Source organism: Hypanus sabinus, chromosome 7 (genome assembly GCF_030144855.1).
Source record: "Hypanus sabinus isolate sHypSab1 chromosome 7, sHypSab1.hap1, whole genome shotgun sequence".
In the NCBI taxonomy this organism is placed as follows: Eukaryota; Metazoa; Chordata; class Chondrichthyes; order Myliobatiformes; family Dasyatidae; genus Hypanus; species Hypanus sabinus.
Window position 1 is genome coordinate 55,386,895 of NC_082712.1, and position 24,989 is coordinate 55,411,883.

General features: G+C 40.1%; 1 protein-coding gene across 6 annotated transcripts in view; it reads right to left on the minus strand.

The window, feature by feature from the left end:
• The window catches only part of LOC132396779 (nuclear factor 1 B-type-like), a 286,826-nt gene that overhangs the window by 114,884 nt on the left and 146,953 nt on the right, over window positions 1–24,989 (minus strand). For all 6 annotated transcript variants that reach the window (XM_059974675.1, XM_059974673.1, XM_059974677.1 and 3 more), the window contains exon 3: window positions 9,729–9,782. In XM_059974675.1, coding sequence (XP_059830658.1) covers window positions 9,729–9,782 — 54 coding nt within the window. The remainder of the gene's footprint in view (window positions 1–9,728; window positions 9,783–24,989) is intronic.

A 24,989-nucleotide genomic window follows, 5' to 3' on the forward strand; every position in this document is an offset into this window, starting at 1 on the left:
GGATAACTTCACACCCCAATGATGAACTGTTCCCACAACCTATGGACTTACTTTAAAGGACTATTTATCTCACGTTCTCAATATTGACTGCTTATTTATTTATTTATTATTATGATTTATTAAATTTCTTTTGCATTTGAATAGTTTGTTGTATTTTGAACATTGGTTGTTTCTTTGTCTTGTTTTTGTGGTCTTTTATTTATCCCACTAGGTGCCTTGGATTTACTGAGCATGCTCACAAGAAAACAAATATCAGCGTTGCATACGGTGAAGTATATGTACTTTAATAATAAATTTACTTGGAAATTTGGAGAATGGCACAAGGCTAAGGGCAAGCTTCCGACTGTACCATCTCAGCACATGGGCTCTGTTGCACTGGCAGTTGTGGTAACACTAAGATGGTTGCTCAGGGAAGAGGCCGCTTATTCTTGCTCTTCAGAATTACAGCCACTCATCAGTGCTTTTGATAATGAAATCTGGAGCACAGCATTCTACCATTCTCTGTGAGCACTGTAGATCACAATCATGATAGCAACATGAAGGTAAACCTGTACTACTTAATAGTAGTCTGAGTTCTGCCAAAGTACTCAGAACCTGAGTAACCACGGCTATAGAGTTCATCAAACCAGCCATCAAACACACCACAAAGTTTGGAAATGAGTCTGCTACCACTTTCACCTTGAAACAATAAGCTCCAATCACTGGATATGGCGTTCACAAGCAAAAAAAAACCTAATTTTGCAATCTTTTCCAAATGTTTTCCCATAAAGTTCCTGATATACTGTATGTACCCAAAGTGCTTCCTTTTGATTTACTGATTCATGGGTTATTAAGATATTTATTCAACAGACCTTTAATTGAGCGGTTCAGTCAGTCTTTTCCAAATGCAGTGAAACCATGTTGCTATGGGTCTGAAGTCTCCCATGTGCCAGTTTGTGCAAGAATAGCTGATCCCTTTTCCTAAATGACACTAGTGAAACAGTTGTGTTTTTATGAAAATCCAGTGGTTTTGTGGCCACTTTTACTGATAATGGCTTTTCAATTAATTAATTGAATTTAGATTCCCTTGTTGCTATGGGTAGATTTGAAATAATGCCAATCAATAGTCCATGCCTGCTGACTGCTAATCCTCTGAACTGTACCGACAGATGCTGACTCGTGGTGTCTGAGTTCTCTACTTTAGCTCCATACTCTCTGATCCAGAATCACATTGTTATCCTCTGGTATCCTCTAAATTATTGGTAGAATCTGCATCTGAAGCTAGGTCCCAAATTTGAAGTTGCGTGATGTTAAATCTTCATTTACCTTCACTACCTTTTGGTTGTTATTCCCTCACTTGTTAGAGCTTGTGTTCATGGAAGTCTTTAAATGCCACATTCAGGCAGCTGTATCAGCAACCCAGTGCTCACCAAATGGCTCTGGCCCAGTTCCAGTTCCTCTACAGAGACCTGCTACCTGCTGAGTTCCTCCTGCAGTTTGTTTGTCGCTCCAAACTCCAATGTCTACAGTATCTTGTGTCTCTTTAATGTTTGCAAGTCAGAGACATCTTGGTTCAACTGCAGAGACCCCTGGTGACAACACAGTTGGTATATTGTATCCAGGTCTAGTCTCCTGATCTAATAAATAAAGAATAGTTTTAATAGAGGTAACATCCTGATGCTGGCTCTTAATCTGAAATATTGACAGTTTCTTTCCTCCACAGGTGGTGCTTGGCCAGCTGAGTTCTCCCAGCAGATTTTTTGTTTCAGATTCTGTCAGCTGCAGTCTCCTGTGTCTCCATCCTTCAGCTCCTTTCTAACATCCTTATCCTTCACCTCAGCCACACTCACTGGATACAGGTGCAGGAATCCAACCTACATCATCTCATCACTTGCATATTCTGCCAAACAATCAACCAAGCTAATTCTGTGCAAAGGAGAGGTGGGAAAAGTCAGAGGTGGATGTTAATAATATCGGCACGTGTTAACCAGTAGGACCTATCAGATAAATAGCAGGTACAGTGTGAGGAAAAAAGATTAAAGTTTGTAAGACCCTTTTGGGCAACTGGTAAATGGCTTCTGCAATGAACACTCCAGTTATGGCCAGCTCAGTTCCAAAACTGCCTTGTTCATGCAGGATATTTGAGCTAAATGTACTAGTTCCACTGCAGACAGTCAGACCAGCCTCTGGTTTTGTGTTTCAACTTCCTGCAAGGCAGCAAGCTCTGTGTGGTAATGCGTGTGACCCAAATGACTGGATGATGCAATGTAGGCTGGGATGCGGGTTGTCCATATCAGGTGAATGTGGGCAAGCTGAAGGTTTGGAAAGAGAGATATTATTGGCTGAGGTTGTTAGCAGCTGGCACTAAAGAAGCATTTCTGTTGAACTTCTTCTTAGACTTTACGAAGGTTCTTGCAGTTCCACCAATGATAGTGACACCCATGGCCATCTGCGCCAATCATTTTTGAGCAAATGCTTGGAGTGGTTTGTCTAGTGGGGAAGGAGTTTAGGAGACAGCATATCTATCTTGTTTTCCACCTCCACAGATATGGCTCTTTCCTGCAGCATTTTTCACTGATTCCAGTCAGATAGATCCAACTGACAGCGAATGCTGGAGACAACGTACACCACCCCACCCATGCCAAAGTCTGTGAGTTAGCTTTAAGCAAGAGATAGCAAGTCATGATGTTGTCTGCCCTAGTGATGCACTCAATCATTGACATGATGTTATTGCTGGCTACCTAGAGTTATCATGAGAGCAGAGGTACTTGAATCTGGCAATGCAATCAGTGTTAATCACACATCACAATCTACACACCCATTTGCAGAAGCTATTCATATTAGGTCATATGGGATCTCAAAGTCCCTTACAAAGAGTGTTTTTGGTAAGATGTTAACCTGATCATCATTTTTGTTTGTAAAACATTGTAAAGAGTGATAATGGATTCATTTTGTTGAAATATGACAAATTGGTTGTTTTTAAACTGAAATGGTTAAGATAAGGCTCTGTAGACTTGTGGAAATGCTGGAATCTATTAGTAAGAAGATGGTGTTAGAGTATTGAGAAAATACCAGTAGGACTAGACTGCACCAACACAGATTTGTAAAAGGAATATCATGTTTAACAAGTCTGCTGGACTTTTTTGAGAATGTAAACAACAATGTAAATAAGGAGGAACCAGTAGATATAATGAACCAGTGACAGGTGGCTACTAAACAATGTTAGACTGGACTTTAGCAAGGATGTTGGAGTATAAAATTAGAAGATCATGAATTATATACCAGCTACAATTAAGAAAACAGGGAATAAGAATAAATACATAATTGTCAGGTTGTTAAACTGTGATTAGGAGGGTGCTGCAGTGATCAATGCTGGTGCTCAGAATCTATTTCAATCACTTGGATGAGAATGCAAGTACATTATATTCAAATTTGCTGATAACACAAATCTGGACGGCCGAATGGATTGTCCAGCAGATGCACTGAGACCTTAGGGGAATTAGAGACAGGCTACTGGAATAGGAGAAGGCATGCCAGATGGAATGTAATGATGACAAAATGTGGTAATCACTTGGTAGGAAAAAAAGGGAAGTGAAAATGGCTCACTACTTAAGGGAGGATATGCAGACCAAAAAAGGGGCTTACCAGACAGAATCCAGGAATGGTGTACTTCTCATAGGAATAGAAATTAAGCAGACTAGATCCATATTCTCCACAAATTAAAAAAAAATGTTTGGTAAAAACATATAAACTTCTTCTGAGACTTGACAAATTTAATCCAGAGATGATGTTTCCCCTAGATTGGGGTGTCTAGAATCAGGGGTGACAGCCTACAAATAGGAGTTCAGCTGTTCAGAGCAAAAGATAGTTTAAATTTTTCACTGAAAATGTAATGAGCCTTGGATTTCTCTATCCAATTGAAAAATGGAGGTTCAGTCAAAGTATATTCAATACAGACAGCTGTAGATATTGGGATAGGGCTAAGTTCCTGCTCTAACCTGAACACAGAATAGCAGCCATGATCTTATTAAACAGTACAGGAGGCACAGGGGAAAAACAGCTTTCAACAACTTTCAATATTTCAAATTGTTTTGTTCTGCAGTACTCACCAGTCTATCTACACTATATCAGTATTTTGCTTTTCTAATGCGCAGACAAACCTCCCATTTCCCCTCATTATTCCTCATTTGCCACACTTTTGCCCACCTGGCAACATCTTTACATTCCTCTGCAAACTTCTGTGAGCTTTTCACACTTGTTTTCTGATCTATTTCTGAGCTGTCAGTAAATTTGGCTGCAATACACTCAGAGTATTATCAATCACCAATATAGGAAACACTTAAGGTATACATCATGAGAATTTTTATGTATATCTCCCGCAAAGAGTGGGTGGCGGTGGGGGGGGGGAGAGGGGCAGTCAAGCATCCCATCAGGGCTGGTGCAGGCTGTCAGGCTATGAATTCACAACGGAGGTCAGTCTCCCCAAAATGAGTACGTTTCCACGTAACCCACAATCCTCACAAAGTTCTGGTTTTCAGGCATGGGGTATGTGAGGCAGATAGTTGGGTTTTCAAGCGGTAGTTCATACTGAAGGGCTGATGGGAATGGCTTAGGATGGGCAATCAACGCTATGATCAGCAGGTGATGGCCACTGGAAAGCCAGTAGCTTGATATTCATGGCTGCCTCTGATCACTCAGTCGTATGGACTAACAAACTATCTGGTGGAGGAACTCAGAGAGCTGAGCAGCATCATTGTGCTGATGCACGGATTCTCCCACAGTTGCTGCTGGACCTGCTGGGTTCCTCCAGCAGATTATTAAATGCTCCACATGACAGAATTTGCAATCTCTTGTGTTTGCTGTCTAAAAGTTCACTGTCAGCCGAGGGCCAGGGCTTTAGAAAAGGAAGGTGCCTGTTACAGGCTGGATGAGTGAGAACAGCTGAGTCCAGGGCCAGTTCTATAGGGTATCATAGAATCATAGTAATCTACAGCACATTACAGGTCCTTCGGCCCACAATGTTGTGCCAAGCACATAACTGACTCTAGAAGCAGCCTAGAATTTACCTGCTGGATAGCCCTCTATCTTTGAAGTTGAAGGTTGAATCATGAATAGAAAGTGGTTCACGCTGAAGGTCAGAAACCCAGTAATGGAAAGGCGTGTAAATGGCAGAAAGAGGGAGGGTTCTTGTGAGCTTGCAGAGGGCCTTGGTGAGGCAAGACCTCTGAATGGAGAATCTGAGGCCTTGTTTATGGCAAGTACCTAGCTATAAAATGGAAACACAACGTGAGCTAGACATGCAAATCAAGTGAAGCAGCAAAAGTTGTGCAAGCAAGCAAGTTTCTTCAAAGTGGTCCAGAGGACAAGGATAAGGAGATAATAGGATACAGTCAATGCAATTAAAACCACTATGCATTGTGCAGAGAGATGGCAGAATTTGCCTTGAGCACAAGAGCTATGATGTCACCTGCTTTTGCCAGGTCTGCCTCCACAAGGAGAACCACCACCTTCACGGAACCTCAGACGTGCCAGATGTTCACCACTGGCCACACTCTATTAATGCACCCTGAAGTGAACTTAAAAAAACTCCAACTTTGCCTACTCAGTGACCCACTGATCTATAGCAAGGTGTTTTCCAGCTCATTGACTGTTGTACAAACCTGTGCAGATGTGATGAGCTAGTACTGTGCACACTGAAGGCCCCTCCAGTTTTTTCCAAGCACTTGACAGCAATTCGCCCATGGCCTGTACAACACCACATCTGGCTTTCTTTGCATTACCCCTGGGGTTCTCATGGGTGTTATCGGCCACAATATAAATGCTTATTACTGTTGCTCTTAAGGGAGGAGGGAGAGTAGATTGCTCTAAGACAGAAGCATCATGACAGCTGGTCAAGAATTGTGTACATGACTGCATACCAGTTGCATCATGGGAAAGTGGAAGGCCTTCTGTTTCATGAAGACTCAAGGGTTGTCGAGGGCATTCCTTAATTGTCACGTGTGCATTAAATGCCTCCCTTCACCAGGTAGAACCTGAGCACTGATTCACACTGACTGTTCCCCTCAAATAAAAAAATACTTAACAGTTCCCATTTGAGAATCGAGGATAGACAGAGCACAACTTTTTTTTTAAATGGTATCATTTTGCAATTTGAAGTATCGCTAATTAGAACCAGTGGTAACACACTTATTGATTTTTTTAGCAAAATCAAAAAATTAATTATCTGTAAATTGGACATCAATTTTGTGGCAGATGAACAAAAGATGTTCCAAAAGATGTTACTATTTGAAAGATGGAAGAAAATCACTTAGCAAGTTGAGTGAATTAAGTGAATTAGTGAGGTGTAAATAGACAGCATAAAATTAATCAGCTATGTGTGTCCTATATGCTATCCCAAGGTGGTAAGAAATTATTAAATGCAAATTGATCTATATCAATCACTGGAGAGTAAAGTAGTACTGTAATAGTTAACTATAATATCTTTTAAGTAAGATGCATTTCTGTTTAAAAAAACAAAACACAGAAAAATACTTAAACTTTCTTGTTGTGTGCAGCATGCTGAAGCTGGAGAGGGAGATTAAATATTATAATACATATTTGTGGATAAATTGTAAATTAAAAAATAAGGTCTGCATTGTCAAGTCAACTAGGGTGATAGAAGTATACTGCATTAATCACACTTGGTTGACATTTAATTAAAATTTAATCCATTTTATAATGTTCAGCTGTATTTCCACACCCAAAAATTTGATGATCAGATTACAAGCTTGTGAGTGTTACAACAGGACAACAAAAGCATCTGCTGTTTCACCAGACATAAACCACTCAAATCCATACAAAAGTTCTCAAAAATATGAATTCATTTTTTATTAAATCACTCATTCAACTTGTGAATCCTCGAATGAATAGAAATCCCTCAGCACTTAAACTGAATCAATTTCAGTATTGTGTGGGAAGTTTACAATTAAAATGAGATCTTCTTTCCTCCTGACTTATAGTGTTCTCACAAATAGTTTTGGACCCTCTAAATACTTGTATGTACTTCTTTTAGGGATGCGTGACACCATGTATAATGCATACACGTGGAAACATCATTTTTTTTGCTTCCACATTTAAACTCATCATTGCAATGCCAGATATAACATTTTGCTAAACATAAATGGGTCAAGGCAAAGAAATATTTTTGATGCATAGCAGCACAGTTTTTTAATGACCACAGTGAAAATGTTTAAGCAAACATCTCTAGAGATAATAACCTGTTTGGGATAACTACAGCCCTTAGGATAACAAGACTCAGAAATAACAGCAGATGATAAGCAGAAGTGAACTGCAACCAGCTTGCAGAGCAGTCAACTTAAACAGCTAAAGGAAATTTTCTCAAACACCCCTAAGCTCCATTCCCTAATTCAACCGCCTTTCTCTAAAATATACAGTTACTGAGGCAAAAGTGAAAAACAGATTCCTAAGCAAAGATTCAAATATACAGTACAAAGAAAAGCAAGACGTTCTGGATTCACTTAGCAGATTAAGCAGCATCTTTGGGGAGAGACATTCCCACTGTTTAATTCAGCTCTCTCCCCCTAAATCTCAAAACACACACTTGTTTCCAGCATTCCCATCTCCATTGAACGATCCTTGATTTGAAATATCAATTAAATGTTTCTTCCCATAGCTACTCTCTGACCTGCCAAGTGTTTCCAGCAGTTTCTACTGTTGCTTTTGAGGTTCTTGCTTCCTTGCAGGGATGTTGACACATTTCTCTTATCCACACTCTCACAATGGAGCAGATGCCCAAACACGCACACAGGTGCACACACACTTACCCATCTATGCATGTGTGCACAACTGAATCTCCTCCCATTAAGGGGTCAAATCTCTGAAGGTACGATAATGTAAAGGTCACTCCAATGACCTTCATCTCATTGGTTTCAGCTAAAAATGGAGGAGGGAAGCCACTGAAAGAAGGGTTATGAGGAAATGATCCTCCTGAAGGACAGTTGTCCATACAGGCTCAAAGCATCCTATGAACAGAGACTATAAAACATCTATCAGATTTGCTTGTCTCTAAGCCCCCTCTGATGGACCCAAGTGGACCCTTTCATCACTATCCACGTTGTTCCACCACCAAGAGCTGCCTTGGGGAAAGCCTGCAAGTGGAGCAATCTATCTGTGTTGAATTTCAGAAAATGCATCTTGTTTTCACCCTATGCAACACAACAGTTTGGAACCGCAAGGAAAACTGGAGAGGAGAGAGAAGGGGTGACGATGATGATATTGATGATGAAAAAGTATGTCATTTCACTTGATACCCCACAGTGCCACCTTAAATGCTAGCATGTTTGAAGGGTGGGTCACAGGGAGACATAAAGAACACTGGAAGTCCGCAGACTGCCACAAGACGATGGGACCTGGTGTATGGACTTGCTAGAAGGTTAGTATTCAGACGTAGGATTTAGATCAGCTTCACAGTTGGGGTACTCTCCTGACCACCTCATCAGCAACCAACAGTAATTCTTCAGGAGGAGTATAGAATAACAAGCTATGCTGAGGACTTCTACACTAACAGAGCGACACAGAGCTGGAGATCATTCTTTACAAGGGTCAGAGATATGCCCTGTGGAGACCTGTCTCTTCATGCTGCAGCAGCCAGAATACCACTTACATTCCTCTTTGCTGTGAGCAGAGTCACGCTCAGACGGTGAAGACAACTGGTTCTGAAAAGAGTGGGGGAAGCTGCGGTTCTGAGTCTGACTGCCACAGTAGCTTCAGGTCCCAAAGTGAATACTGGTGTGCTATGACTGCCAAACGAATGTAGTACCATTGTCTCCCACTGCTGGCACTTCAGTAGCCATGCCCCATGTATACCTTGAAGAGAACAATTGCTATACTTTGACTGGTGTTTGAATCACTGACTGCCTTGACTGGCTTCAAATTATGCTTTCCAACACACTCACATATTGAGCATTGATCTGGTGAACATGTTATTTTCAGTATTGAGCAGCAGTCCAAAAGGTTGAAGGTGGTGGCCAGTATTTAGACATACAGTATAGAGCTGCTCCAAATAAATGAACTTATTGTACACTGCTGTTTCAGCAAGCCACTCATCAGGGAAGTCCAGTTTTCTGTAGCAATGTAAGTTATGGGGTCAAGCAACCATATGTAAGTAGTGCCCAGTTCAATTTTGTAATTGGCATGACTTCACATAGAAATGATCACCAATATAATTTACTCTAAATAAAAATTGATTTGAGATTGCATGTTGCTTTAAAAATGCATGTTGCTACACTACTCATTTTCCAGGTTGGTATCTTCTTGTTATTTGTTACTGCAATCATCCTGTTATGCTGGTTGTTTTTATGAGATTCTTTACATATTTCTAGGTTATGCATAACTCAGTTTGAATTAAAACAAACTTAAAGATCCTTAGAAGAGAGTTGGTTGAAATCTCCTGAAGAAAGGTCAGGTCGCAGTCATATGGTGTTAGGCATCCAGATTACATTGCTGTTTTAGCACTGCTACAAAGGAGAGGTCACATTTTGCTAGTCCTTTCACTTCAATCTCAAAATGGCTTTTGTGAATCTTCAATCAATCTAGGGGGAAGAGGGGAGTGAACACAGGGACACGGCACCTTGGGATGTAGAATGAGGTTAATGACAGCAAGCGAAGGGAAGCACTGCAGATCAAAGTTAACACTTTATTTCAAAACCACCATTCAAAGTGTTTTGCTCAGCTTCAAGTGATTCACTAACCTGGAGTATTTTTTGTAGACTCACTGTGACTGGGACTGTCTTCTTGTCCTGAATCTGGTAAAAAGGAAAGAAATACATCATATAAAAGTGCTTAAAAGTAATTCAATGAATTGAAAATCAGTTAGCTAGAATTAACTGTTCGTCCAGCAACATTGGCTAATTTCAATTATAATACAATAAACTCTTGCTTATCTAATATTTATGCATCCAGAATTTTCATGCAACAAGCACCATTTTCTTAGAGAATTTAGCGATATCATAAAAATTTACTTCATGCTATGCAAGATGTGTAAAAATAATTCTTTAGTTTATTTTATGCTTATACAAAAAGACAATGCAGTTGGGGATATCACAATTTAGTTCTAAAAAAAAAGTCATTGACCAGAAGCAGATGCAACTAGACATACTTCACATTTCACAGCCATTACTTCAGATCGGCAGGATCTGCCATGTTTTGCTTTTTAAGTTCTGTCACTATTAATTCTTAGCCATTGGAAACATAGATTTGCTATTCTAGTATTAATCATCCAGACCAGCATCATCTCCAGAAATAAGGGGCAAACAACCCCCTTTGCTGTAACCACTAAGAGATTTTAAGCAGGTTTAAAGATAATAATGCACATATTTGCTGAATAACCAATCAGGATGCATACACATGCCCCTTCAAATGTGCACCCCTGACTAAAACCATTGGTTAAATCCTACCTTACATGCACTGTCTTAAGTGACATAGAGCCTACAATATTTGGAGGAACAGATTTCAGGACTTTCAGATGTTTTCAGAATAAATATAAAACTTAAATGCTCATTTTAGTATTTAATATGATCTATTATTTTAAAATATACCCTAGATATCTTTCATAGAATAAAGACAATAGTGCAATATTATTTCAATTTATATTATATTATAAATTTATATTTCAATTTATATTATATCAAACAGCACTTTGGTTGCCTATAAGCATCATGATCCAACACACAAACCTGCTTCCATCTTTCTCAGCTTACTGTTTAGAACCTTGCTTTATGATGTGATTGGAACAAACCAACAAAATTACCATCCAGTAGTCCCTTCAGATTTGGTTTGCAACTTTTCTTATAAGCTTCTGCTTATTCTCATTGTGTTCAGTTCCAACTTATTTTAAGAGCTGTCTAAAGGCTCCCCTTTCTCCATTTCTTTCCTACTCTACTCCCAATTACAACTGACACATTCACACTCACACACACACACACAATCAGCCCACACACATATAAACAAGAGCATTAATTATCACTTGTCATTTTGCTGTAGACCACTTGATATGATAAATATGACTGTATGTCTGGCAAAGTTTGCAACACAAGAAGTTGCCACTATTAAACTATAAAATATACTATATACAGTATGTGTGTATTTAGTATAAAGTTGAAAAGTGGACAAGGGGTAGACTAGAGCAAGCACTTAGTGGATGATAACAGATACTCGAGAGGCCATTATCAGACAGCCATGCAGCTGTCAAAACAGTCTGTGTGTAGATGTTGCCAGCACTTAAGGCAAGGGTAATTTTTTAAGCGACCTGATTAAAAGTTTAATTTAATTTATTTTATTTTATTTTATTTGTTATTGAAAATGATGCCAAGGTGAAACTGTTGCTGCACTTCTACAAAGTCAGCCAGCTTTCCTTGTACTCAGTTCCTTGACGAAAAGCACCACATGACTAACGCGCTGGGTGAATCTGAAGACAAAGGGAACACAGCAGATGACAGGGAGCACATCATTGGCCGGTCTCATCTGGCAACAGGCCTTCAAGCTGGGTGAAGTAAGTCACATGCCAAACCAGAAATAAATGAGAAAACCCAACACTTTAATTGTGTAAGCAGAGCATTGTTTGGCGAGAGATTCATGTTTAAAAGGCTTACAGGAAACACTCAGGCACACACACACACATACATCATTGATATACGGACATGAGCATTGCATGCCTGCAGATACACAGAAAGCAAACGATTAAATCAGAGAAAACAGAGTAAATTCCTTAATCTTGGATTAATTGGAAATTAAATAAACTCTGCATTTATATGAGCAATAGGATCTGAGGGTAAACCCAAGGGGAGGCATAATGCCAAAACAGGACAAGGCCAATATGACTTCAAAGCCTTTTCTCCATTAATGTCTAACTGTAGGCTGCACAAAGTGAGCATTAGGGTTTACACACTCAAATGTAGTAACATAATGTCAGGTCAAATCTATAGAATATGCATGATGTTAAAATCTATATCCTGGTGACATATCTCACGAAAGTTCTGAAGATACGAGACAGCCAAATGAAACCAGCACCAAAATGCAGTTGAGTGTCGATCGCAAACAAACAGATGTTGCTGAAGTTGATGTAAACCAAGCAGCACTGCCCGAACAGGCATCAATTACAAAAGTAACAGGTGCATTTCTTCACTAATACAGCCACAAATAAATCCATGAAGGCAGATAGTAATTAACATGAAGACATTTTATTTATAACTTTCTGGAACCCTGTTCACACTGGAATGTGTGTTAACACTTGCGGGCTGCCTCAAGCATTTCCTTAGGTTGTGTTAGTTGCTAGCGCAAATGATGCATTTTACTATAAATTTCAAAGCACACATGATAAATAAATGAATCGGAATCTTCTGGAGTGAGTCTAGAATTGTTGGAGTTGGAAGGATAGTAATGAAATTGGACTCTGATTTGCCTACCAAGGATAAATTATATAGTAACTTGTAAAAGTATCCAGCCCCTAACATAAATGAGAAATACAAGCAGGGACGTTGATCAATTTAACTGTGAATCACGTGCTCATTTTTTCCACAGTAGAGCTCAAAAAAAGAGAACATTGTAAAGAATGAAAAACTAAAAGTTTAAAAACTGAAATGTCATCTATTCAAAAGCATTCATCCCCTTTGCTCACTACTTAGTTGAAAAAGATTTTTTTGGTTAGGTATTTGTTAGCTTTGCACAATGTAATGGAGCAATATTTGCCCATTTCTCCTTGCAAAATTACTCAAACAGTGCCAGTTTAGTTGGGAAGTGACAGTGACAGCAATCTTGAGGCCTTGTCAGAGAAGTTCGATCATGTTAAGGTCAGGACTCTAACTGGGCCACTCACAGACATCAAGTATCTTCATTTGAAGCTATTCCACGGTTGCTCTGGCAGTGTGCTTTGGGTTGTCATGCTGAAGGATGAACTTATTCCCCAGTTTAAAGTTTCTGGCAGAGGCGAGCAGGTTTTTATCCAGGATCTCTCTGTATTTAGCAGCATTAATATTGCCCTCATACCTGACCACATTTTGAGTCCCTGCTGCTGAAAAGTATCCCCATAGCATGAAGCTACCTCCACCATTCTTTACAGGAAGGGTGGTGTACCTAGCTGATGCGCAGTATTAGATTTATCCCTTAAATGCCAGTTAGTGTTGCGGCCCAAAAGTTCCACTTTAGTCTCCTCCAACCAGAAGATCACCTTCCGCACCTTTTCAGTATCTTCTAAGAGACCTTTTGCAAAGTTTTTATGGACTAGGATATGCTTTTCCTTAGCTGGGGCTTCTTCCTTGCCATTCTTGCATAAAAATTCTTTTTGTCCACTGCCTTAGAAATTGTGGAGCCATGATCTTCATTTCCAGTTGCAGCCACTAACTTTTGCAGCTCACTCAGAGTGGCTGTTGGCATCACTGCAGCCTCTTTTACAAGTGTCATTCTTCTCCAACAACTAAGTTTAGAGGAGCAGCCTGATGTAGGCAGTGTGGCTGTGGTTTCATATATTTTCCAATTTTTCACGATGGACCGTACTGTTCTCCAAGATATGTTCAGTGCCTTTGAGATGGTGTTGTACATTTCCCTGGAATCATGCTTCAAATTTCAACCAAATTTATTATCAATATACATATATATCACCATATACAACGCAGAGATTTATTTTCTTGCAGGCATACTCAACAAATCCATAATAGAATAATAACGATAACAGAATCAATGAAAGACTGCACCAGCTTGTAATTTCAGCAAGTGGGTAAAAACTGTGCAAATACAAAAATAATAATTATAATAAATTAGCAATAACATTACAACCATGAAATGAAGAGTCGTTGAAAGTGAGTCTATTGGTTATGGGAACATTTTAATGATGAGGCAAGTGAAGTTGAGTGAAATTATCCACATTGGTTCAAGACTATTCCTGAACCTGGTGGTTTGAGTCCTGAAGCTCCTGTACCTTCTTCCGGATGGCACAAGTGAGAAGAAAGCATGCCCTGGGTGGTGGAGGTCCTTGAAGATGATGCTGCTTTCCTTCGACAGTGTTTCATGTAGATGTGCTCAATGGGAGGGAGGGTTTTACCCTTAACAGACTGAGCCATAACCACTACTCTTCCATTCTCGGGCACTTTCATACCAAGCTGTGCGGAAGCCAGTTAATGTACTCTCCATTACACATCCACAAATGTTTGTTAAGGTTTCAGATCACCACTTCTAATTTGACCTACGATAGTGGTGTCATCAGCAAAGTCACTGGAGCTGTGCTTAGCCACACAATCAAAAGTGCAAAGCGAGTAGAGCAGAGGACTCAGCACACTATCTTGTGGTGCACCTCTGCAGATGAAGATCACAGAGGAGATGATGTTACCAATCTGAACTGACTGGGGTCTGCAAGCAAGAAAATTGAGGATCCAATTGCACAAGGATGTATTGAGGCCAAAGTTTTGGAGCTTATTGATTAGTCATGAGGGAATGTTGATATTGAATCCTGAGCTGTAGTCAATGAAGGACATCCTGATCTATGCAACTTTGCTCATGATGTTCCAGGGTTGAGTGAAGAGCCAATGAGATAGCACCTGCTGTGGACCTGTTGTTCTGGTAAGCAAATTGGAGCGGATCCAAGTAACTTCTCAGGCAAGATTTGATACCTTTCATTGCTAACCTCTCCAAACAATTTATCACTGTGAAAGTAAGTGCTGCTAGATGATAGTCATTGAAGCAGGTTACCTTGTTCTTCCTAGGCACTGGATTAATTGAAGCCTGCTTGAAGCAGATGGGTACCTCAGACTGCTGACTCAAGAGGTTAAAGATCTCAGTGAACCATCCAGCTGGTTGATCTGCACAGGTTATTAGTAATTGGCCAGGCAGCCCGTGTGGGCTGGATCCTTTTCATGGGATCACCCTCCTGAAGGCTGCTTGCACATCAGCAATAGAGATGGAAGTCACAAGATCATAGGGGGCTGTGGGAGGTCATGATGGTTCCTCTGTGGTTTGATGGTAAAAGTGAGCATAGATGGTTTTGAACGCATTGAAAGGGAAACCCTGTTGTTGCCTACGTCACTTAATTTAACTTTATTGGAGGTGAGAGTATTCAAGCCCTGCCACTACTGTGGAGTATCCTCTGTTGATTCAAGTTTTCTATCATCGTTTCCCAGCCTTGCCTTGCATGCGCTTTTGTCTTAATTTTGGTTTGTGCTGTTGAAAATGTTAAAACTGTTAAAACTTTATAAAGAGAGGGGGTATTTTTTTCAGGTGATCCTCCAATTTTCTACATCAACAAATTGGGTGAATGGTAAATTAATATGTAGTATTTTATGTGAGGAAATTCAGTGTAGTAATTACAAAGGGGACAAATACTGTTTCAGCCTCACAATTTGGTTTATAATTTTCTAATTTGTTGACAGGTTTTGTAATTTTACCTTTGATGTGACACGATACACAACATTTTGTAGATTACCTCAAAAAGTCCAACTTCAATATATTTTAAATTTAGAGGATGAGACAGTAAAATGTGAAAATAGTTTTGGGGCTAAGTACTTTCTCGAGGCACTTTTTTGAGGCTCTTCACTTGCAGAACAAAGAATGTAGAAAAGTTCAAAGTTTTGTATTATCAAACTACATATATGTCACCATATGTTACCCTGAGCTTCAATTTCTTTCAAGCACTCTCAGTAAATAAAAACACACAATAGAATCAATGAAAAACCACACAAGATGGACAAACAATGCGCACAAGACAACAAACTGTGCAAATACAAAAAGAAAAAAACAAAATATTAATAAAAATGAATAAGCAATAAATAGTGAAAACATGATCAAGTCAAGTCAAGTCGTTAAGTCAACTTTCATTGTCATTTCAACCATAACTGCCAGTACAGTGCAAAGTAAAAATGAGACAACGTTTTTCAGGACCATGGTTTACATGACACAGTATAAAAAAAACTAGACTGAACTATGTAATAAAAAACACAGAGAAAGCAGACCTACACTGGACTGCATAAAGTGCACAAAAACTGTGCAGACATTAAAATAATAATAAACAGGACAGTAGGGCAAGGTGTCAGTCCAGGCTTCGGGTATTGAGGAGTCTGACGGCATGGGGGAAGAAACTGTTATACAGTCTGGTCATGAGAGCCCGAGTGCTTCGGAGCCTTTTCCCAGACGGCAGGAGGGAGAAGAGAATGTATGAGGGGTGCATGGGGTCCTACCTAATGCTGTTTCCTTTGCAGATGCAGTGTGTAGTGTAAATGTCCGTGATGGCGGGAAGAGAGACCCCGATGATCTTCTCAGCTCTGACCTCACTATCCGCTGCAGGGTCTTGTGATCCGAGATGGTGCAATTTCCGAACCAGGCAGTGATGCAGTTGCTCAGGACGCACTCAATACAACCCCTGTAGTATGTGATGAGGATGGGCGGGTGGGAGATGGACTTTCCTCAGCTTTGGCAGGAAGTAGAGATGCTGCTGGGCTTTCTTTGCTATGGAGCTGGTGTTGAGGAACCAGGTGAGATTCTCTGTCAGGTGAACACCAAGAAATTTGGTGCTCTTTACGATCTCTACCGAGGAGCCATCGATATTCAGCGGGGAGTGGTCGCTCTGTGCCCTCCTGAAGTTAACATCCATCTCTTTTGTTTTATTCACATTCAGAGACAGGTTGTTGGCTCTGCACCAGTCCGTTAGCCGCTGCACCTCCTCTCTGTAAGTTGACTCGTCGTTCTTGCTGATGAGACCCACCACAGTCGAGTCATCAGCGACCTTGATGATATGGTTCGAGCTGTGTGTTGCAGAACAGTCGTGAGTCAGCAGAGTGAACAGCAGTGGACTGAGCACGCAACCCTGGGGAGCCCCTGTGCTCAGTGTGATGGTGCTGGAGATGCTGCTCCCGATCTGGACTGTCTGAGGTCTCCCAGTCAGGAAGTCTAGGATCCAGTTGCAGAGGGAAGTGTTCAGGCCCAATAGGCTTAGCTTTCCAATCAGTTTCTGAGGGATGATTGTGTTTAATGCTGAACTAAAGTCTATGAACAGCATTCGAACGTATGTGACTTTTTTATCCAGGTGGGTTAGGGCCAGGTGGAGGGTGGTGGCAATGGTGTCATCTGTTGAGCGGTTGGGACGGTACGCAAACTGCAGGGGGTCCAGTGAGGGGGGCAGCAGGGTCTTGATATGCCTCATGACGAGCCTCTCGAAACACTTCATGATGATGGATGTAAGTGCAATGGGATGGTAGTCATTTAGGCAGGACACTGAAGACTTCTTCGGCACAGGGACGATGGTGGTGGCCTTGAAGCACATTGGAATGGTGGAGCTGCTGAGGGACATGTTGAAGATGTCAGTGAGAACATCTGCCAGCTGGTCTGCACATCCTCTGAGCACTCTACCAGGGATGTTGTCTGGTCCAGCAGCCTTCCGTGGGTTGACCCTGCAGAGGGTTCTTCTCACGTCGGCCACGGAGAGACACGGCACCTGGTCATTCACAGGAGGGGTGGACTTCCTCACCACTACATCATTTTCTGCCTCAAACCCGGCATAGAAGTTATTCAGTGCATTTGGGAGGGAGGCATCACCTGCACAGTTAGGTGATGTTGTCTTGTGATGGTGTCCTTGAAAGTGAGTCCACCATTTGTGGGAACAGTCAGTGTTGGGGTGAGTGAAATTGAATGACTCCGTTAGGGTGAGTTAAAGCATAGTACAAACCCTTAAGCTACTCTAATGTTAATCTAACTCTTCCTTTTCATATAGTCCTCCACTTTTCTTTCATCCTTGTGCCTATCTAAGAGATTCCTAAATGTTCCTAATGTAAGGCAAACAGAGTTCAAACCAGTTAAGTGTGAAGTGGTTCATTTCCAAAGGTCAAATTTGAAGACAGAACATAATATTAATGGTAAGACTCTTGTCAGTGTGGAGAATCAGCAAGATCTTGGGGTCCACGTCCATAGGACACTCAAAGCTGCTGTGTAGGTTGACAATGTTGTTAAGAAGGCATATAGTGTGTTGGCCTTCATTAACCGTGGGTTCAGTTCGAGAGCTGTGAAGTAATGGTACAGCTATATAAGACTTTAGTTAGACCCTACTTAGAGTACTATGTTCAGTTCTGCTCACCTAATTACAGGAAGGATGTGGATGCTATAGAGAGAGTGCAGAGGAGACTTACAAGGCTGTTGCCTGGATTGGAGAGTTTGCCTCATGAGAATTGGTTGAGTGAACTTGGCCTTTTCTCTATGGATGAGAGGTAACCTGATTGAGGTGTATAAGATGAGGCATCGATTGTGAGGATAGCCAGAGGCTTTTTCCCAGGGCTGAAATGGCTAACATGAGGGGGCATAGTTTTAAGCTGCTTGGAAGTAGGTACAAGGGGGATGTCAGAGGTAAATTCTTCACACAGAGTGGTGGGTGCATGGAATGCACTGCCAGTGAAGGTGGTAAAGGCAGATACAATAGTTTCTTTTAGAGACTCTTAGATAGGTGCATGTAAAATAGAGGGCTATGTGGTAGAGAAATTCTAAGCAGCTTCTAGAGTAGGTTACATCATCGGCACAACACTGTGGGCCAAGGGGCCTGTAATGGACTGCAGATTTTCTATGCTCTGTTTTTTATCTGCCTCTACCACCAACTCTAGCTGTGTGTTCCACACATCCATCACTCTCTGTAAAGAAACCTTCCATTTCCATTTAATTGCTAACAATATTACTTAAAGAGGAGCAGAAGATGATTTTAAATAGAATTTGCTATTGAAAATGGCAGGCATATCTGACTGTAAAAAATATTATCACAAAATACTCTGGAAAAGGACTAGATTTTCAGGTAATTACATACATTTTCTTCATCCTAGCTATGACACCAACAGTCCTCCCCACCCCGATATCTGCCTACCCAGTATATTGCCTTTCTTGTTCAGAGTTATCTTCTGGCTCCTCCTAGCTCCATATTGTCATAGTAATTAACTTCTTTCACAGATTTGACTCTCGTTATCTACAAAATGGATCACAGGCTGTTGTACCCTGCACAATTCCAAATGAAGCCAAATTTAAAGGAAAATCAGGTTCACAGAGTTCGTCATTTTCCCTTCAGGGTTCTACGTGTATCTGACAGGCCACTGCATGGTGGGACCCAGTGAAGAAAGCAGTGTCCAGTGAGGTGGTGCAGATCATTTAGACAGAGTGCTGAGCTATATTACAGAGTGGGTAAATGTCTGAACAAATCCCAAGCTGGTCAAGCACCTGCATTGCTTGGATAGCCTTTTGAAGTAAAATTCAGAATCACAGTGGCTGCCCAGCACTTCTTTGGATCTGGTCTCCCAGCCTCCGCAGCCTATGGACTATCACATAAAACTCCCCCCAATTTTACATCAAATTCCCGTCTACTTTGAACAGAGACCCTAAATCCGGCCATACTTACTTCCAGCCCCATCAACTAAAGTGTCATATTGACTGCTTGTCTGTCTCCTACTCAATCCTTCTCCTTAAATGCCCCACTAATACACCTATTATTGACCTGTTACTTGAAGAACAACCCCCTTTCTCCCCAGCATTGCTCACTTGTTCCTTTGCTGGTAATGGCAACCCTTCCACCTAATCAACCCATCTAAACCTCAATGTCCAAGTCTCCTCACCACTGATTACCTGATCCTCTCTCCCACTCTGTGACCTGGGCCCAAACCAATGGCTCATCTTGTTCCCCTGTATCCCTACTCTTTCCCAATGTGCTGCACTCAAAGGAAATATCTTCAGAAAAAATGTCTCCTTAGATTATCCATCTTGGACTTTATTTACTTCTGAATTTTGTAATCACAGCTCCCTGAACAAATCAGTTGATTGCCTGCTGCACATTACTTCTTCAATGCATCTTCATGTGTGCAGTACAGTGTCTCATGTTCTTTATAATCATCTCTAAGTGTGGTAGTATCTCGTACACAGTGAACCATTATTTCTAATCATGCATTTTCTTTCTCTTTGATTAGTCTCAAGGTATGGGATTTCTTGACTGTGGCCCTATATCTCTAAAATATCCCTTTATAATACTGTCTACTCCTTGACCAATACTTTGTTCATTTTTCCTGGTCATCGGCTCAGCACATGCTTCTGATTTTGCCTTTACTTGCCACCCAACGTAATTTTCCTGTCTTAAATACAGCAAAATTCTCCCTTTGGAAACTACAGTGTCTATAAAAAGTATTCATCCATTTCCCCACCCCCTGGAAGTTTTTTTTGTTTTAACACAATTTCAAATCACAATAGATTTAATTTGTTTTCATTTTGCACTGATCAACAGAAAGACTCTTTCATGTCCAAGTGAAAACAGATCTCTACAAAATAATCTAAATTATTTGGGTTTTTTTATTGACACTAATCAGCAGAAAGACTCTTTCATGTCCAAGTGAAAACAAATCTCTACAAAGTGATCTAAATTAATTACAAATATGTAACACCAAATAATTGATTGCATAAGTATTCACCCCCTTCAAGTCATTATTTTAAAAAAGCCAAATTAAATCCATTGTGATTCAATGTTGTAAAACAATAAAACATTTGGCAGCAATTACAACCTTAAATCTGTGTGGGTAGTTCTCTAACAGCTTTGCATATTTGCACACCACAATTTTTACCCACTTTTTTCTTTACAAAACTGCTCAAGCTCCGTCAGATTGCATGGGGATCATGAGTGAACAGCCCTTTTCAAGTCCAGCCACAAATCCTTAATTGGATTGACATCTGGATTCTGACTTGGCCACTCCAGGACATTAACTTTGTTGTTTTAAAGCCATTCCTGAGGAGCTCTGGCTTCATGCTTGGGGTCATTGTTTTGCTAGAAAACAAATCTTCTCAAAAATCGCAGTTCTCTTGCAGGTTTCCCTCCAGGATTTCCCTGTGTTTTACTGCATCCATTTTACCCTCTACCTTCATAAACTTTCCAGGGCCTACTGCCACAAAGCATCTCCACAGCATGATGCAGTCACTATAGTGCTTCACAGTAGGGATGGTGTGTTTTCGATGATGTGTAATGCTTGGCTTACACCAAACATATCGTTTAATCTGATGGCCAAAAATTTCAATCAGAGCATAGAACTTTCTTCCAGCTGATCTTACAGGCTCCCACATGCCTTCTGGCAAACTCTAGCTGAGATTTCATTTCAGTTTTTTTCCACAATGGCTTTCTCTTTGCCACTGTTCCATAAAGTTGTGGCTAGTGAAGCACCCTGGCAACAACTGTGGTATGCACAATCTCTCCCATCTCAGTCAATGATGTTTGTAACACCTCCAGAGTTGTCATAGGTCTCTTGGTAGCTTCCCTTCTTGCCCAGTCACTCAGTTTTTGAGGATGGCCTGCTCTGGGTAGATGGACAACTGTGTTGTATTATTTCCATTTCCTGATGATTGACTTAACTGTACTCCAAGGGGTGTTCTGTGACTTTGAAATTGTGCTTTTCAATTAACTTTTCATGGTGTTGCATGGAATATTTTGCCTTCACGCTGTAGTTTTTGCCAGGATACTGACCCAACAGCAGTTTGGTCTTCCATATTTTTTACTACAATCAATTGAAACACCTTGACTGCACGCTCGTGATCTCCATTTAACTAATCATGTGACTTCTAAAAGCAATTGGCTGCACAGGTTATGATTTGGAGTGCCATACTTAAGCAATCAATAATTTTGTGTTTTATATTTTTAATTAATTTAGTTCACTTTGTAGAGATCTGTTTTCACTTTGACATGAAAGAGTGTTCTTATGTTGTTGAGTGTCAAAAAAGCCAAATTAAATCCACTGTGATTCAATGTTGTAAAACAATAAAACATGAAAGCTTCAGGGGGGGGGGGGTGGAGGTGAATATGTTTGATAGGCACTGTGCGTATGCATATAAGTAAAGATAGGGTGGAGTTTTTTTCTGGGAGCCGTTGATAATATATTTTGCACTAAATGATTGTTGACAGTATATTTCTCCCTAAACAATTATTGTTGTACAACCTCCCGATGAAAAAAGAGGAAATGATCAATCTATGCATCATAGTTAAATTAGTGGCAAAACACCTTACAGTACCAGTGACCCAGGTTCAATTCCCACCACTGCCTGTAAGAGTTTGTAGGTTCTGTCTTTAACTGTGTGGGTCTCCTCTGGGTGTTCCAGTTTCATCCCACAGTCCAAAGATGTACTGGTTAATTGGTAATGACCAATGATTAGGCTTGGATTAAATCGGGGAACTACTGGGCGACATTGTTCAAAGGATTGGAAAGGCCTATTCCACACTGTCTCTCAATTAATAAACTAATTCATTATTCAGGGGCTCCCCAAGTTACCAATGACTTGATTATTATTATTAATCAGGTATAGATTGTCCCAATAGTAATATCTACAACTGGTATCATTCCAAGGTCACCACACAACAGCATTAAACAATTAGGGATACAAATTGGAATGTAAATCTGCAGAAAGCCACAATACTAACACCACTAGAGTAGTCTGAAAGTTCCTTGCAGTTGAGAAATGAGTGTGTTTGGCTACCACAGGTTTTATCTGCTTGAGCTGAGAAATAAATAAAAATATAATAATTATAATATGTTTCCTGGCTTTCATTAATGAATGAATACAGCATACTGTAAATTCCATTTGTTTAATTATGGATATAATTAGTGCTAGTGCTAGCTAATGCTAGTGAAATAACTCAGTGAAATGAAAGAATTCATGTAGAGCGAAATGTTATTGGTAGCTATAGAAAATGCACTTCAAGACTAATGGAGAAATCAGATTGTCCCCGGGAACAGAATCCTTGCAAAACTCGGGTACCGCCTGTACTGCTAAAGTAACTTTCTAGATCCGTGTTCTTTCCAAATCAATCGCTTAAGAGAGGCTCTGTATTATGAGCTAAATATATCTGTGAAAAAAATATTTTCAATGGGCTTATCTGGAAACTGAGAGCAATTAACAGAGCACAATATGCCCGTTCTATGTAATGTAAATTCCCAAAGAGGTGCACGATCCTGCCCAGTATCAAAAACTTTGCTGAGAGTTTCACAGATGTTGGAAATGATCCTGCCTTGCCAAGTCCTGCAGTCCTGCTTTACGTAAAATCCAGGCCTTTTTGTGCCTCATTAAGAGCAATGAACTGTTTAAAAGCAAACTTGGCTGCTGTTCCACACTGTACGCTGGCTGTCGACATTTCAAGAAAAAGGCTTGGCAGCCATTTTATGTCTGACCTATGCTGAGCACACGTACAGAGTGCCTGCCAAAAGATCTGAGTGTGCCAAAACTTCCTTGGCACAAACAACAAATTTTATAAAGATAAATTTGCCAGAAATATTGTAATTACAAAACACCAAAGCCAGGATGTTGAACATTACAGCTGTGTCAATATAAATATCTAATTTAGTAGACTTCCTGCACCTAGCGTAGAGTAAGCCAAGTCTGAATATCTGTAGTGAAGTTAAAGGCTTCTGTTTCGTTTTCCACTTTTACTATTAATGAGCAACAGTCTGAGCTGAAGAAATCTATCATCTTGAATGGGTCAACATGCATAATAGACACATCCTTATATACAAATCATAAGCAAGTTTCATTCTAATAAAGTGATGAATCAATGTATTAATGTGTTTCTTTGTTTTTAGTACAAGAATCACAAGAGTGAATGTAGCAGGAAAATACGTGTGTAAAAATACAGAGTACGAGTAACGAGTAAACACTATCAGTTAAGATGCAGGATTAACTTACAGAACCATTACAGTATTGAGAAACCCTTGCTGATATGCCACCAAAATGACATTTAATTTACCTACTACATAAAGGATATTGTATATTGTGATCACCTGCTCAACAAATATGAAACCTAATTAAAAAGTATGCTTCCACCTAACTTTAAACCTGAAGCCATGGATTACTCTATATGAAATAGTTAACCAACAGACAACTATATCATTCTAGGAAGTCTGAAATAAATCAAGAAATTATAGACATCTCTTCATCTATAAGGGACTAACTGGTATGTCATGCAGGAATGTATTAATTTACTGATTGTCTTTTAATAAATTAATTGACTTAATTTGAATGTGTGAGTGGCTAGGGATAGTTATTGACAGGAAAAATAGGCATAGTAAAGTACTTTGAGAGCAAATCGTCATGCAAATTTGACAGTTGTATTCTTGACATACAAGCTATTCAGCAGGAATTAGAGATCTAGTCACATAAGTGATTGCAGTGAACCATAAGCACGAGATTGCTATCTATATTGTTTGTATGTTTCTTCTTATTATTTGCATGGTGCCCTTGCAACTTTTCATGATATTCAGTCCATCTGTCTTTGTTGCTTTATTTAAAGGATGACTCTAAGATTTTTTTATCTTTTAATCAGAAATCATTTTTTGCAGGTTTATCCTCACTCTCTGACTCTGGATTACTTTACTTCCAGCTCTCTGGAACTCATCCACAAAGTCATATTGATTTCTCCCACCCTATGTGATATTCTGAAGACATTGATCTCATGTACACTGTTGAGGTGACTCCCTACTGCTGTCCACCCTCTGCCTACCTGTTCTCAAACATTCCAGGGCTCACCAATATTCCTCTCTGGAAGTCTGCAAAGTTTACACAAACATAAAAGGCATATTGTTGTTCCCTCTGATCGTTTTTCAATCATCTTTTTCACGACCTGAGAACAGCACAGTCAGTTTACAGGAATGCATCTGGAAACATTCTTCCTTTTATTCACCATCAGTAAGCATTTTAAGGCAATTTTGTTTATTGGTGGAGATTTCATAAATCATCATGGCCAGGAAGTTCACTTTGGAAAATAGGAGTACAGAAATTGAATGGGCTTGGTGATAAGTCAAAATTACTGATTTTGATACAGGCAGAACACCAACTTAGTGCTCTCTGCTCACTATAGTAACATCAGGTGAAGACTACTGCTGCTACTGGCTAGTTACACGGCCAACAGAAACTTAGTGGGTATGAAGAATGTCGTAGTATCTATCTGCTACCAAATACATTTCAAGCTACTTTGTACCTCTTCAAAGGAA